General features: G+C 43.2%; 1 protein-coding gene across 1 annotated transcript in view; it reads right to left on the bottom strand.

The window, feature by feature from the left end:
• Positions 1 to 1,006: 1,006 nt before the first annotated feature.
• TXLNB (taxilin beta) overlaps positions 1,007 to 16,379 on the bottom strand; it is a 37,881-nt gene continuing 22,508 nt past the window's right edge. The window contains 6 exon segments of the mRNA XM_080941789.1: positions 1,007 to 3,921; positions 5,054 to 5,149; positions 7,528 to 7,620; positions 11,419 to 11,493; positions 14,137 to 14,148; positions 14,152 to 14,256. Of these exon segments, the coding sequence (XP_080797915.1) occupies positions 3,166 to 3,921; positions 5,054 to 5,149; positions 7,528 to 7,620; positions 11,419 to 11,493; positions 14,137 to 14,148; positions 14,152 to 14,256 (1,137 nt within the window). The 3' untranslated portion in view covers positions 1,007 to 3,165.

Genomic DNA, 16,379 nt, shown 5'->3' on the forward strand with positions numbered 1-16,379 from the left:
GGGGGAGGAGCCCTGGGAGGAGGAGCTGGGAGGTGAAGGGGAGTGGTTATGGGGGTAGGAGCCCTGGGAGGAGGAGCTGGGAGGGGGCAGCAATTGGGATATAATATATAAATAAATGAAAAGAAAGATATAATCCATAAATAAGGTGGTCAAAAAATGTAACATACAACTCATAATGAATAACGAAACAGGAGGAAAAAGATGGTGTCGTGCCATGATATGCACCTGACCCCCACATAAATAAAGAAATGCAATTTGATGAAGAGAATGGGCCATATTTGCTCAGCAGTGAAGAAGGCCTACTTGCTGCATTGTGGCATGACAGTGCATGCCAAAAGATGAGAAAGAAGGACTAGCTCAGGTCTCTCTTCCCCTACAGCAGGCAGGGCTATCTCAGGTCTCTTGTTCCCGTAGAAGCCACTACATTATGATGGACGTCCTAGTCATAACTTCTAATCTTTGTTGCTGCTGTTGGTGCTTTTTGAGACAGGGCTTCTCTGTGTAAGTCAGGCTGTCCTGGACCTAACTTTGTCAACCAGGCTGGCCTCAAACTCACAAGACTCTGGCTGCCTCTGCCTCCTGAGTGCTGGGATTAAAGGCATGCATGCACCACAGCATCCTGCTACAATTTCTAATCTTAATTACTTTATAAAGGCCCTACTTCCAAACCCATGTAACTTTAGAGATTAAGCTCCTAGCACCTGTGCTTGCAGGAAATGATGTCAAGCTATGCGTGTGGGCATCCGGTTTGTAGCCCTTCTTCACAGGTCTCAGTGGATTTGACCTTAGTCTTCTTGTTACAACCTCTGCCCCTCCCTCTAGTCCTTAGCCCCTCTCCCCTTCATGCACTCAAAGGATTTACTACATACACATTTTATTTAGAAAGCCCAAACCCAACCAACAATAGAATCATGCCATATTTTTACTAAGTATTCTTGAACCATGTGAAAATACAACAACAACAAAAAAAAAAATTCAGAATTAAAAAAAAAAACAACTAGAAAACTTGGAAGAAATGCCTTTTTATTTGGTATAAACATTGTGTTATTACATTTAGAAAGCAATAATCCCAGTGTTTCTAGAAAGATTTGGCATCTCTAAAAATAGTTCTATAAACTTCAAAAAGAAGAGATATATTTTCAGCTTTCAGATCTCATGAGTTGTTATGATTAGTAAGGCCAAGTTTGGCCACAAAGTATTATAATGAAACATTCTTTGACCATTAAAATAATTCTCCCAAAGCTTTACAGGTTCTGGGAAGGTACTGCCTGTGAAACTGTGCCAAAAGCACACACAGTTGTGAGTGATAGTTGCTGTGAAACCCTCCTGGATGAAAATAATAAACTTTGGATATTAGAATACTTAATTTATTGGATGTCAGTGCCTCCTGCCTGTTTGTCTTCCTGAGCTTTTGGATTGAGACCTAACTGTGATGATCCTACTCCGTTCTTTGAAGCTCAACTCTTGCAAACAGAGAGAAGGGATTAGTAGAGAGAATATTTGGCTTTGAGTTAATTGAATGTCTAATTTTCAGTAGTGTTGAACTTGGCTTGATACCCATGTGGTTATAATATGCAAAGCCTCTGAAAACACATGGGTTCTCAAATAATGACATGCTTTTCCTCCTGATTCCCCCCTCCCCAAATGGTATTTTTGTTCTTTCCCTTACTGTCTACTTCAAACAAACTTTATACAGTTTTATAATTCTTTAACATATGGCTACTGCCTACTAGCTCCTTGTGTGCATTGGCAAACAGCCACACGCACCACTGAAGAACAATTTCCTGGATGAGTTTTCAAGAATCTTCCTTTCTTCATATTTCTACCTGTGTTCAACTTCTTAACAGAGAGTTAGATTAGGCAGTCCTCTCTTTACATTCCATCTGTCTCCCTCCTTCTCACCTCTTCCTGTTTTGTAAGTAGAGTCTTCTTTTAGCCTATGCAGAATAATTTATACTGTCAGTGTTATTAGAGGATGTTTTTATCAACAAAGAGAGTATAAAATTTGTTTGACATCTATGCGATCCTCACCTGCTATTTTTGAATTATGAGTAAGGACCCTCCCTTTTTAAAATCTTGTACTTCTGCCTGTTCAAAAATTCTTAGAGCAGAACCTGTGTTGGCTTTGTAAGCCTTATTACTCCTATTGAGAGCTCTCATAGGTTTCTGTCTCAGAAAAATACATTTTACTTAACATCAACTGAGATGTGGGCCAGGCACCCACATTGATACAAAGGCGGGAATTTAGAAGGAATAGAGGCTTTGAGATAAAGACAAGGTTAGAGACAACAAGAATCATTTTGGGGGGTGGGGGATATCAACAGCCAAACACATAGGGACCAGGGCCAGCTTCCTACAAGCTGAGTATACTCAGCCCCTCCAATCTTAGATTCTTTCTCTCTTTCCCACCACTTCTCACAGGTAGCCAGGTGGAGGCTGCTTCCTCTCAGGGAGGCGATGCTGGGAAGTCAGGAGGCAGCTGGCTAAGATCAGAAGCATCATTAGAAGATCAGAACCACCTGTTTGTGGGTTTCCTCCTTTTCTATTAAAGGCCTCTTTGTGTACAGCATTTCTGATTCATAGAATTTTAGTCTACTATAATCCAGAGTGTAAGAGAGAAATTTCATGTAAATATCTTGCAATAGAGAAAAATCTGTAAGGAATGAAATGTGCTTGTATGATGATGACTTTATATACATCTATGAAAATGCATGTGTGTGTACACATAAATGCACTTATGTGTATTTTATATACACATAAGCACACTGTATATTATGCTATTTAAATGAAATCTGGATTTCCATTATAGATCTTTTTGGGTTATTTGTGGAAATAGATGTAACATCTGTGTATTTATATGTTATAGTGGGAGTCCTTGGATACCAAACCTTACTGCTAATAAACTGGATTAAGGTACCAGCTTAATGGGAAAGTAATGTATATTTGCTATTGATGTTCTTGGCTGCCAGTGGGAAAATTATACAATCACAGAGAATTTCCATATTAGTTATGAACTGCGAACAGCAGCAAAGACTCAAAGTGTTCTGTTACAACTTTAAAAATGTCTTGGCCCTAACTCTCTTCCTAGTCCTACAAGTTTCTTTCACAGACTTTCTGTTGTGGGGAAGACGCAGTCAGGTGAACAGTCAGAAGAATCTAGGAGGCTTAGTCTACTCCATTTAGACAGGCATTGGGCTCGCTGGGGAGACGGGTTGAAGGGTCGAGGGGAATGCCTGTGACTTCTGGTGGGGGCTGATCTCCAGACTCACAGCCAGGCACTACAGCAGGATCTCTGTCACTCTCTGGGGACTGTAAAATGTCATGTTTTGCCTCTACTACAGCTAGGGAGCCCTGGGCTGGGGACACTGGGGTCTGACCAGAAGCTTTTGCCTCTGGCTTCTGGGGCTTAGGGCCTGGGGGGCTCACAGCAGGGAGACCCTGGCTTTGGAGCTCTGCAGGGGTACAGCAGGCTGTAGGGGCACAGACCCCGTCAGCCCCAGCCTGAGAACCCTCAGGGGGCTGAGGATTCTCTGAAGGGTTGGCATGGTTTAAATGGGCTGGTTCCCCCTGCTGGTGGGCGAGGTCACTTCCCCCTTGAGGACCACTCACTTCCGGTTGTGTTTTTGTTGACTGGTCTGGGGTGGGCTCTGGATGATTAAGGATGGTAAAAGCTGTGGCCAGGTTTTCCACAGCATTTTGAACGCTGCTGGCTTCCTCTGCATCCATCTCTTTATCTTCAGAGACGTTTGACTCAGGCTCTTCGTCAGAAGTGTGCTGAGCCTGCTCTTCCTTTTCGGACATTTTTGCTTCTCTGATTTTCTTGTAGAGTTCCTTTCTCTCTTCTTGTAAAGCACGGCACAGATTCTCCAGCCTCTGGATTTTCATCACGAAACACTCGTATTCCTTAGCTCGAAGGGCTTTCTGTGATATAGACACACACATACACAGGACATGAACATGAGTAGTGGGTTTCCCAGGATGCCGTCCAGAAACAAACTATACATCCTAGAATTTGTCTACCACATTTGAACAAACATTTAGGGACATCACTTTGTTTTTCTTATGTTTTGATTATTAGACTAATAGAATCTTAATTACTATTGCCCGTTCTTTGGGAAAGAAACCTGATAAGGCTTCTTTCCACTCTAATAAAAAAATACCTCTCAAATCTTAACCTATGTGAAGCTTCTGTTTCTAAAGTTGGGAGGGTATAGGCAACATCTTCTGTGACATGAGTCCTGGGACGTCACTCTGAGTGGGACTTTATGTATTCTAAGAAATACTTCTTGGTGACGGAACTGCTAGATGCCGACCCCAGTAATCATCTGTTGAGTGCTAATGAGTCATGAACACGTCTTGGGAACTGGGTGCAACTTGGAATGAATAGTTAAAGTGGTAATTACAACCACAGAAACTCACCCCGTACCAGTTCATGACGTGGGCTGCTTGAACTGTTGAGTTCTTCTTTCCTCTGGCAACAGCAGCGTGAGCAAGACCTACTCCTCATCTTATTACTGGTTTCCCCGCAGCCACCCTGTATCTGTAAGACCTTTTCCACTCCTTAACGTGAAGGGCTCTTCACTTGTTGGTGCTACCCCTCAAGCCCGAGCTTACTATATACCTTTGCCTTTAGAGTTGCAAAACCTGTAGGTTTTGGCGTAACACCAGCTAATACACGTTGGAGGGGCTTTTAAAAAGATGTCTTCCCATCTGTCTGTAAAATAGCCTGCATGTGCTGGTGTCTTCTCTCAGCACAATGAAACTGATGCATGAAGTGTATTCGCTGTGTGCCAAACGGTAGAAGTTCAAGGTCAAGTAAGACCTTTTATCAAAACCTTCATAGTCCAGAAGGCATAGGGCCACGTTGGGGTCAGCTTTCTACCTAATAATCCTGTGACCAATAATCCTCTGACTCTTCCTTAGATTTCCAAATGACTCTTGATCTGTTCTTTGCACTATATTTTAATGTTATGTCTCCCTTGAAAGTCAGCCTATTTCCAATAATCACTCCCACTATTAGGCTATATTGATTATTTTGGCGGGGATTCCTCACCTCTTCAATCATGTCCAACAGGGCTTTGTTACAATTCTCAAACCGGGCTTTCCACGTGGCTGTGTCCTTCTCCAGCTTCTTCATTTTCTTAGTCGTCTACAGAAACAAGAGTGTTTTAGTGTGAATCCCGAAGAGCTGATGAATCAAGGAAGCAATTAGTTCAGCATGTGACCCCAAAGGCAATCCTCCTGCTTCCAGCTGCCGAGGCAAACAAACGTTCAACGTCAACAGTGAAGACTGCGGAAGAGGAATGGTTTATTTCCGAGTCCTCTGGATTGGCCATGAACACATTCATTTGCACCGGGGCCAATTCAGGAAGATGGGAACTACTCAGGATCCCATGGTGTTGTTGACTTTTCTTTCATTTAAAATAAATAAGAAAAATTCTTACCGAGATCCATAAATAAGCTTGCAATGTAGATAATTTACTTTATCGAATAGAAGGCTGTCTCGGTGAGAGGACTGACATTGCATTTGGGCATTAAGCTGCAGATAATTGGTGTGCACACAACAGCTGCTCCACCTCTTCACTCATGTTTGTAGTGTAAAGGTGAGCTCACAGGAGGTGATGGCTGCACATTCATATCCTCTCCGAAACTGTCCCACGAGAAACACATGTTTTCATTCCCATTTTATAAACGAGGGTCAAGACATGTGTTACTATCTAATACAGCTAGAGATACCCCATTTTCTACCAAGATGGTGCCTCTTAGTCACCAGGCCCTGCTAGGAATGTGGGTTACATTCACACTCTGTTTTGAGAAGATTACTAGTTTTTTTTTTTTTTTTTAATTGTAGGATCTCTTCTCTGATTGTGTAAATTGAAGGGTAAGACTCTTAGTCAGATGTTATGTCCTTCCATGAGCCACACCTAGGTGCTTGCTTCTTTTTTATTTTTATGCCAGGTATCTTGAGACAAAGTTTCATTCTGTAGCCCTGGCCAGCCTGGACTTTCTTTGTGGACCACGCTGTCCTGGAATACACGGAGGTCTGCTTGCCTCTGCTTCCCAAGAGCAGGGACTAAAGGAGTGGCCAGAGGCTGAGCCCAGACTATCATTTCTTGCTCTAAAAGGAGCTAGATGGGCCTTGAATGAAGTTTTTGTTTGGATCACATGTTAGCCAGTTCAGGCATTTGTGAAGTTTAAGAGGGTAACTTTAATAATTTGATACAAGGCATAAGACCATATTCAGCATTACACAAACATGCACGCCCAGCTTTTGTTGTTGTTTATTAACCACAAAATTCTTGTGTTAACTAACATCCATAAATAAATTTCAGATGAAGAACATGAGTCAATATCCCAGACTCAATTATGAAATAAAATAAAATATAAAACCTCTTCAGAACCAAGAGAACTCAGTTAATAAATATTAGTGTAAAAGTTACATTATCTCACTAAAATATATTTTGAAAGATGGTACCTACACTTATAATTGATGCCAGGGCCACAATGTGTGTGTGCAAGTGTGCGTGTGCATGTGTGTGTGTGTGTGAGTGCATGTATGAGTGTGTGCATGTGTGTGTGTGTGTTCGAGCGTGCGTGTGTGCATAGATGTGCAGGTGGACATGCCCATGCTGTGCTGTACTGTGGACGTCAGAGGACAGCATTTATGTTCTGCACATTGTTTTGCAGCAGGGTGTCTCCTGGCCTGCGGATATGCTTCCTGAGCTCCGCCAACTGGCCGGGAGCTTCCGGACTTCTGCTGCTTCTGCTTTCCATGATGTGGGAGGGGATCTAAGAGCGCAGATGCTCCTCCTCCTCATCCAGTTTTTCTCGTGGTTCAAGGGATCTAAACTCAGGACCTCAGGGCCACTGCGGCAAGTCCTTTCACCACCCCCCCCCCCCACACACACACAGGCAGGACGTTGACGCTGATTTTCTATCAGGAAGACACTGAACTGGATAAAATGTCAATGCTGGGTCCATTGATATCGTTTGTACCTTTTATTTATGAAAGACTTGCAAACACTTTTAATGCATTAGTTCATTTGAACTTTACAGTTTAGTGAATTATGCAATAAACAAATAAAATAACCCAGTTCATAGATAAGAAAGATAAAGCTCGAGGCACATGAATGGCGCAAGAGTCGTTGGCGGATAGTTACAAATGCAGAGTCTGAGCTTCCATCTTCCTATGCAGGGCTCCATCAGTTGTATAGCATGAACTCCAATGTTGTATTTTCATTGGTTAAATCTTTTTAACCATAAGGAAGTTAAATGTTCTACACTTAACGCTAGCTTCTTTTAAAGCTGGCTATCAAGAAGAAAAATGTTGTTCCTCCTAGTGAAAATGTGTCCTAGTATTTTGGGACCATTGGTCTGATTTATTTCCTGGAAATTTTTTAAAAAGACAAAATTCCACTGAAAGCCTCATTCCTGCCCCGAAAAATTGCGTTGCACCATGAGAACTGAATGCCAAGACCTGCCTGTCAAGACAAAAGCAGTCAAGATTCACGGCTATGCGACACCCACCTTATCCATCTCCTGCTTGAAAGTGGCGAACACTTCGTTGCTCTTTGTCAGCGTGCTCTGGAACTCCTCAAACCTTCCTGAGTACAGAGTGAGCTGTAAACACAGGACAGAGGGCATCGGCTTGGGGCTGCTCTTGGATTGCTTCCGAGAAAAACCCCAACATGTCACTGTTCATTATTTGAGAAGAAAAATGAATTAAGAATATTATAGGTATGCGGCTAGACATATGTTTAGTTATTTTATGTACTAAAAAATGTGTCTGTGTCTTTAACTGTCTTCCATAGCTCTCCACCTTACCATTCAAGAGAAGGCCTCTCTGTGAACATAGAACTTCACATTTCAGTGAGGTTCAGGGATCTCCCTGTCTCTTTCTAGCCCTTCGTTCTGCATGTATAGGCACGTGTCACCACACCTGTCCTTACCTGGGTGCTAGGGATTCAGACTCAAGTCCTTGGGCTTTTACAGAGAGCACTATGCTTGGCCAGTCATCTTTGCACCCCCCAATGTGCTTGCTTCCTTCCTCCTTTTCTTGAAGATTTCATACGTGTGTGTGTGTGTGTGTGTGTGTGTGTGTGTTCTGATCAAATCCACCTCCTCCAGGTTCTCCCTTTTTTCTCTCCACAGCTTTTCCCTGCCAATTTCTTGTCCTGTCTCCTCTCTAAAACCTGAGTCCACTTAGTATCACCTAAAATGTTTATAAAGAAAAACAAAATTATAAAATATACAATTTACAGCTTTACTATGTCATAATTTTTACAAATGTCCGTTGGTCGCTGAACATATGTATGCACCACTTATATAAAGATATTTATTTAACACATGGGCCCTGCTTTTGAGGGACTTGTACGTCCAGTGGGAAGACAAACCCAATGGCAGCTTGACTATGGGAAAATCAATACAAATTACTAAGTCAGAACCTTACCTGCCTTGGATTTTCTCTGTTTACAACCTAAGCTAATGAGTAGCTGTAATCTTAAATTATGCCTCTGAACCAAGAGTATTGCATGTGTGTTTATATATGTGTTATGATACACATTTGCTGAAACCAGCAAATAGAGCTCAGAAGCAATCTTATAAACATCTCCCATAAATGTTGAAAGGGGCATTTGGATACTGCTTGGTAGCATTTGTTAGTCTGTTATCTGGTTCTGTTTGGGTCAGTCAGAGTCAGTGACTTAATCCCTTGTAAGACTCTGTTAAAGATTTCCTTAAAGGATCCAGTCCTTCCCCACGTGATGCTTTCTGTGTTGCCTGATAAAGACAACGCCCAGCCCTTTGTTACAGACAGACACAGACACACTGGCTGACTCACAAGATTGTTGTCAGTCAGGCTCACACAACAGAAAAACCGTGATGGAAGACATAGGGTGAAGGCAGCGGAGAACTCAAACCTGGGCTCATGCAGCTGGAGTGGTAGCTCAGAGGTTAAAGGCTTAGGGTCACATTACAACCAAACAGTCAAATCTGGCCTCGCTTTTGGTTTAGCAGTAGCAGGGGAAAGAACCTTGATTTCTTTCCTCCGTGTGACATCAGTGCATTGTTATTATCGACTCTGAATTTACCATTTGTGTGTCCAAACCGATGTCCTTAGAAACAATAGCAAAACAAATATTTTAAACATGGAGCATGTGGTGTGTGTGTATATGTGTGTGTACGTGCATGCATGCTTGTGCCATGGAGTAAGTGTGCAGGTCAAAAAGGAAAAAAACAAAACCCTGTCAAGGAGTTGTTCCTGTCCTGACTGTGGGAAGGACTGCTGTGGACCAAACCCAGGTTGGCACACTCGCACCCAGGTTGGCACACTTGCACCAGGAACCGGGTGTTGCTTTATCATCTTCTCCTTTATTTTTACTCTGTCATTCCTGTTGACCTTGTTTGTTTTGCTATGTTTAAAAGGAAAATATATTAAAATACACATAAAATTAAGCTCCCTACCCACTCAAAGCATAGAGATCAGTATTATTATGCCCACATTATTGTACAGACAATCTCTAGAATGCTTTCATATTGCAAAATGGAAACCCCGTACACATTAAACAACACCACAGGCATCAAACAGCTTCTCAGGCCCTCCTACGAGCAGCCAGCCTTTAATAGTCTTTTTTTCTCCTAATGGACATAGACGGTACGATTTGTGTAGCTCATCCCTTGCTTAGGCAGCCGCAGCGACATCGTCTTACTCTATTAGGGGATATTTTACTATGAGTTGGCTCTGATTAGCATCCTGACACAACGTCCCTCTTTCACTTCACAACAGAAAACACAGAAAGACTGTCTAGAAGCGGTGCACAGTTGCCAGGGTCAAGGGGTGAATCAGGAGAGCCTGGCGGGTGGGCGGAGTTGAGAAACCGGATCACATCTGTTTATCTTTTATTTCCCACATCTTTAAGCTCCTAGATCCTTGGTTCTGAGATGGTTGGGTCTATAAAACGTTTTCTGTGCCAGCACGCGTGGGTCCTGATTTTGTATCCAGAGCACCCACGTTCATAAAGGCACGCAGTGTGCCCCTGTGATCCAAGCACCTAGTGAATGGGAAACAGGAGCGTCACGGTTGGAGGTTGCTGGCCGCTCCCCTGGTTGAATTACTGAGCTCTGGATTTGTTTGGAGACAAGTCTCAAACAATTGGGTGGACGGTGAGTTGACTTTTGGCCTCCAAGTGCAAATGTGTACACTTACACACACGGACATGGTCACGCTACATAGACACACTCTGGACCCTGACGGAAGCCGCATCCTGACACTATATGATGGTTTCTGTGGCTGACTCAACAGATCGTCCCAAGTTTGTAACTCCAAACCCTGAGATTCTGCGAAAATCCAGGAACATTATGTTTCAAACCTCTATCTAATTAGTTTGAAGACTTTTTTTTGGATTTTCCCAAAGAACAGATCATATGGGTGGGGGGGGGGAACGATTTTCCAGAACATTCTCTTTATGCATTGCATGAATATGCTTTAGAATGGTCATCTGTGTGCATGTTTGCTGAAACTTCTAATTTCAAGTTTATTCTTGATGTATCTTATAGAGAAGACATATTTATTGAACTTATATTCATTCAATAAGTATGTACCTCTTTTTTTTTTTTTACAATGAATAAGATTTTATAGTCAGCACATAACCATTTACAGTCTTAATGCTGCCTGATGTGGAAGGCTTCTGATGTCCTTGCTTTCTGTCAGTTTTCTCTGAGAACTCACCATCCCTTTAGGGCTTGGGCACTCTTCCCCACAGTGGGACCAGAATCCCTCTGTGGCCTATGACAGGGAATGCTTCCCTGGAGGGCCAGAGTCGATGTCAATAGGGAAGAAAAACAGGCCTGGCTTTTGTATAGAGCCAGTTGAGGCAGGAGGCTATATTTTTGAGCCTGAAATGAGACCTCTAAAGTCGGGTAAATACAAAGCCAGTGACATGAAGCCAAACCAGAAGGACTCCCGACGTCCCCGCCACTCCTAGCCATCGTCACTGGCTAGGTCAGTCTTGATCAGTACTTTTGGTCTCCATTTTTCTCGTTTTCTTTATACTATAGACAGGATCAAAACGTGAGGGCTGTTTAGGATGGACAGTTACAGTTGGTGCTTCTGAGCCATTTTACGTTTGGATCAGATGACAGAGGAATTGTGACAGAGAAGAGGGAAAGGGAACACCAGCATGCCGTCACCAACCACTTTAATGGCATCGTTTGTCTGTGGACCCCTTGGATACATAACGTTGGTTCACACCACTTCTTTAGCATGGACACAATATCCTCTTAAATATAATGAATGAAGTTGTTCCCTCTCATGCCCCATCCCCTGACACCTGTGAAGCTTTGTGCAGAGACTCTTGGGTCCCAGACCCTTGGGAGCAGAAGGAGGCCACCCCAACCCTCCACATTGGTCCCTCAGTTCACCTGAGTCTGCAGCACCGTCTCCTGTTCCTTCAGCACTTTGACCTGAAGCTTCCACTCTGCCGCCTGGTTCAGCAGCTGGGAGATGACAGAATGCACAGGAAGAAAGTCTAGTTGTGTTTAAATTGCCTTTCATTTACCATATACATACAAGCCAGCCTCCTATGCCTCCCTCCGATAACCATATACATACAAGCCAGCCTCCTATGCCTCCCTCCGATAACCATGTACATACAAGCCAGCCTCCTATGCCTCCCTCCGATAACCATATACATACAAGCCAGCCTCCTATGCCTCCCTCCGATAACCATATACATACAAGCCAGCCTCCTATGCCTCCCTCCGATAACCATGTACATACAAGCCAGCCTCCTATGCCTCCCTCCAACAAGCAGCTTTTGAAGGGAGGGACTTTTGCAAAATGTAAGTTGACAAAGTTAAAGAATACAATTGATATGTTTGATTCCTGAGGAAACTAGTGACTTTAATTAAAAAAAAACATTTAAGTATCCAAATCAAGAATGAATCACACGAAATCTAAGGTCTTACCAGTCCTATTGATTAGAAGCTTCCCAGGTAATCCTGTCTACCATAACCATCATCAGCCTTAAGTTGAACATCTCCAGACATCCCTGCCTGGGCACGGCTGCCAGCTTTATATTAACACTGGTCCATTAGCACGTGGCTACTCTGCATCACAGAGCACAGGGTGCCTTAAGAAATACACATCCCTTCTCTTTCCCTGGTTCCTGACACAGCACTTCAAACATACGTCTGGCTCTCCTCAGGGATCACTAAAGGGTGGATCTCCCGTTGGAGAATATAATCCAGTGTGTATACAGCGTGTGTTACAATCTGCACTTTTCTAATTGAGAGGGTCGGCTGTCAGTGACACATGCAGCACATTTGAGAAACAGAGGCCCTTGATGAGTTGCTCTGAACTCTGCCCTCTGGTACTAAGAGACTTCATTCCCACTCCTTCAAAGAGTTCTTTCGTATATAGCCTCCGCAGTTAGACATGGTTGAGCTGGGAGTTGATGGGTGAGCTTGCTGTTTTAACTTAAGATGTACGAATGCTTGCTAATCAGTATTGATTGGTGTATAGCTATAGTCTTTGGTTTAGATTTGTATCTTCTGGTCAGAGTTCAGAAGGTTTTTTTGTTGTTGTTGTCTTGTTTTGTTTTAAATAAAAATAATGCCTAAAATGTGCCAAGAGAAAGAATTCTAGTTGTTGATTTCCAGACAATTGTGCAGTGACCTATGCTATTGGTCCCAGGAGAGGCCCAGGGCCTGTGGAGTATTCAACCTGTAGGTCCTGCTGGCCATCTGAGGGTGAGGCTGGTCCGTGCTTTCGGAGCCTACAGAGTTGGCCTGTTGGATATCTTTGATTATTCTCTTTGCGTGGAGAAACCTCTCCAGTTTGGACTTGAGATCTCATCTGTCCAGAAGTGACATGTCATTGCTGAGAACTGGGGGTTGTGGGGACAGGAGGGGTAGCTTTTAAGAAATAGCCATTAGGGTTTGTTGTCCAATTTCACTTTTTTTCTGTCACATTTGAAAAGCGAGGGTTATTTTGCAGTTTTCTATGGTAACAAATTAAGTGATTCTAGTCTAGTTTCAGCTAAACAAAAAGCTTCAGGTCAAATGTTAAGTGAGTCACTTGAATAAATGACCTAACATTTATCTGTCTTACAGATCTCTCAAACCGCATATATGTGTATACATGCACACACATATGTATGTATGTATGTATGTATGTATGTGTGTGTGTATGTGTATGAATGTATATATGTATGTATGTATGTATACATGTGTGTATGAATGTATGTATATATGTGTGTATGTATTATGTGTGTATGTATGTGTGTATGTGTATGAATGTATATATGTGTGTATGTATGTGTGTGTATATATATGTGTGTATGTATGTATGTATGTGTGTATGTGTGTATGTATACATGTGTATGAATGTATGTGTGTATGTGTATATGTATATATGTGTGTATGTATGTATGTGTGTATGTATGTGTGTATGTGTGTATGTATACATGTGTATGAATGTATGTGTGTGTATGTGTATGTGTGTATGTATATGTGTGTGTGTGTATGTATGTGTGCATGTATGTATGTGTGTATGTATGTATGTGTGTGTATACACACACACACACACACACACACACACACACACGCCTCTCCTCCTCCTTTCCCCATCTCTCTCTCCTTCTAGCAGCTGGTACACATTTCACACTGCTGACACACACCTCTGAACTGATGCAGTGTCACAGAACTGAGGCTTAGGGAAAGATGTTTGTCATCTTCTTTGAACTGACGGCTGCCAGGTTCCTTCGGCCCCATTCCAGTTCCTCCTTGTTTGCCTGATAACGTACTATTATCTAAATAACCTTCCTGGGTTTACTCACTACTGAACGTCTCTTTCCACACAGCCTCTAATCTGCCTGGTAGGAGGCGGCCCCTCTGTCTTATTCACAGCTATAATCTAGCACCTAAAATGCTCTCGGCAGATGATAGGCACTTGAAAAACACCTGTTGGGTATGTTGAAAGGCTATTTTGTGTGGATAATGGTACAGGCCCAGTGTTTCCTACTGGGCTAGCCCGTTTACGTCTACACACGAGGGAAGTGGCCCACCGCAGCCGTCAGACAGCTTTCCTAGAGAGCAAGAGATACATCGCGCATGCGCATGGACTGAAAGGATAAATACGTATTCCTTCTCTCATCGGTGCCGCTCCTCTGCCTCCTGCATCATTTCTTGAGCCTCTTCAAGTTTCGCATCCACCAGCTTCTGCTGCAGCTCCCGGTGTTTGAATATTTTGTCCAGATGCTAAGGAAGAAGAACAAATAAAAGCCGGGCCCTGTGATCGGTGTTAAAAAATAGGAAGCAATTCACAGGAGTACACGTTTCCTGGTTTTTCAGTTTCTAAGGGAAAGACATTCCGGCCTCGCTGCAGGCTACACGCCGTGAGAGTCTCCTACTTGCCACCGTTCGGAAACAGCTTCAAACGGTGTAGCTGTCACAGCACAGCAGCACTAATGCCTAAAGGTCACCAACATGGTTTTTCTCCATCCGGAAACCAGTTGATAGGATGCCGTTCATTGTGTTAGACCTCCCAGACAGCGCTCCTGCAAGCTGGCTTGGTATCATGTCCCTTTTCATGACTATAGAGCTACTTTTAACAACAAGATGGCAACTGCCAGCCGGAAAGGCGGCTCGTACAGGCTGAGAAACTGCGACCTGGAACAGATCTTAGGAACTTCTGTTCCCACCCAGAGACGACTTCAGGACGCAGAGCAGAGCCTGGCCCAACTGCCAGCCGGAAAGGCGGCTCGTACAGGCTGAGCAACTGGTGAGTGGGAGACCTAGGCTTCGGGGGAGCAGAGGGATCTCTGCGGAGTGCACACGGAAAGGGCACCCCCTGCCCTGACCTGCCCTGTCCTCCCCGATCCAGTGACTGGGAACAGATCTTAGGAACTTCTGTTCCCACCCTGAGACGACTTCAGGACACAGAGCAGAGCCTGGCCCACCTGCCAGCCGGAAAGGTGGCTCGGAGAGGCTGAGCATCTGTGACCAGGAACAGATCTTAGGAACGTCTGTTCCCACCCGGACGCAACTTCAGTACCCAGAGCGGAGCCTGGCCCAGCTGCCACCCGGAACCTGGGCTGCCGGGGAGTAGAGAGATCTCTGCGGAGTGCACACGGAAAGTGTACCAGGGACACAGACCAGATACAAGGGAAAGGCAAGAACATATCACTGACAACAAAATGGCAAGAGGAAAGAGAAAGAGTATATCCCAAGGAAACCAAGACAATCTAGCAACACCAGAACCCAGCTCTCCGATAGTAGCAAACATCGGAATTCCAAACACTCCAGAGAAAGAAGACACAGACCTGAAATCATGCCTCAAGACGCTGATAGAGTTACTTAAACAAGAAAGGGAGGAAAAGCAAAAAGATTCAGAAGCTTTTAAAGAAGAAACAAGAAAAACACTCAAAGAACTCAAAGAACGAGATGAAAACAGAACCAAAGAAATAAAGGAATGGAAGAGGGAAATTAAAACAGAAATTGACACAATAAAGAAAGCACTAAAAGAGATAACCCTAGAGTCAGAACACCAAAAAAAGAAATCAGGAGTCACAGAAGCAAGCATTTCCAACAGATTACAAGAGATCGAGGAGAGAATCTCGGGGGCAGAAGACAACATTGCAAACATAGACAAAACAGCCAGAGAAGATGCAAAAAACAAAAAGCTCCTAACCCAAAATGTCCAGGAAATACAAGACACAATGAGAAGACCGAACCTAAGGATAATAGGAATAGAAGAGGGAGAAGAGTATCAACTAAGAGGCACAGTAAATATCTTCAACAAAATCATAGAAGAAAACTTCCCTACCCTCAAGAATGAGATGACCACGAGCATAAAAGAAACCTTCAGAACTCCAAATAGGTTGGACCAGAAAAGAAATACCTCCCGACACATAATAGTAAAAACATCAAGTGCCCAAAGTAAAGAAAGAATACTAAAAGCAGTAAGGGAAAAAGGTCAGGTAACATATAAAGGCAGACCAATCAGACTCACACCCGATTTCTCAACAGAGACTATGAAAGCTAGAAGAGCCTGGACAGACATCATGCACTCCTTAAGAGAGCACAAGTGCCAGCCCAAGCTGCTATACCCAGCAAAACTATCAATCACCATCGATGGAGAGACAAAGATATTTCAAGACAAATCAAAATTCACACATTATCTGACCACAAACCCAGCACTACAACGAATTATAGGTGGAAAACCCAATACAAGGAGGGAAAATACAGCCTAGTAAAAACAAGAAAACTCCTAAACAAGAAAACTAAAAGAAGAAAAAAACACAGACACAACTCAACCCAAAAAAGCAAAAATGGCAGAAACAATTATTCCTTGATATCTATTAACATAAATGGTCTCAACT

This window comes from Micromys minutus (genome assembly GCF_963924665.1).
Source record: "Micromys minutus genome assembly, chromosome: 30".
In the NCBI taxonomy this organism is placed as follows: Eukaryota; Metazoa; Chordata; class Mammalia; order Rodentia; family Muridae; genus Micromys; species Micromys minutus.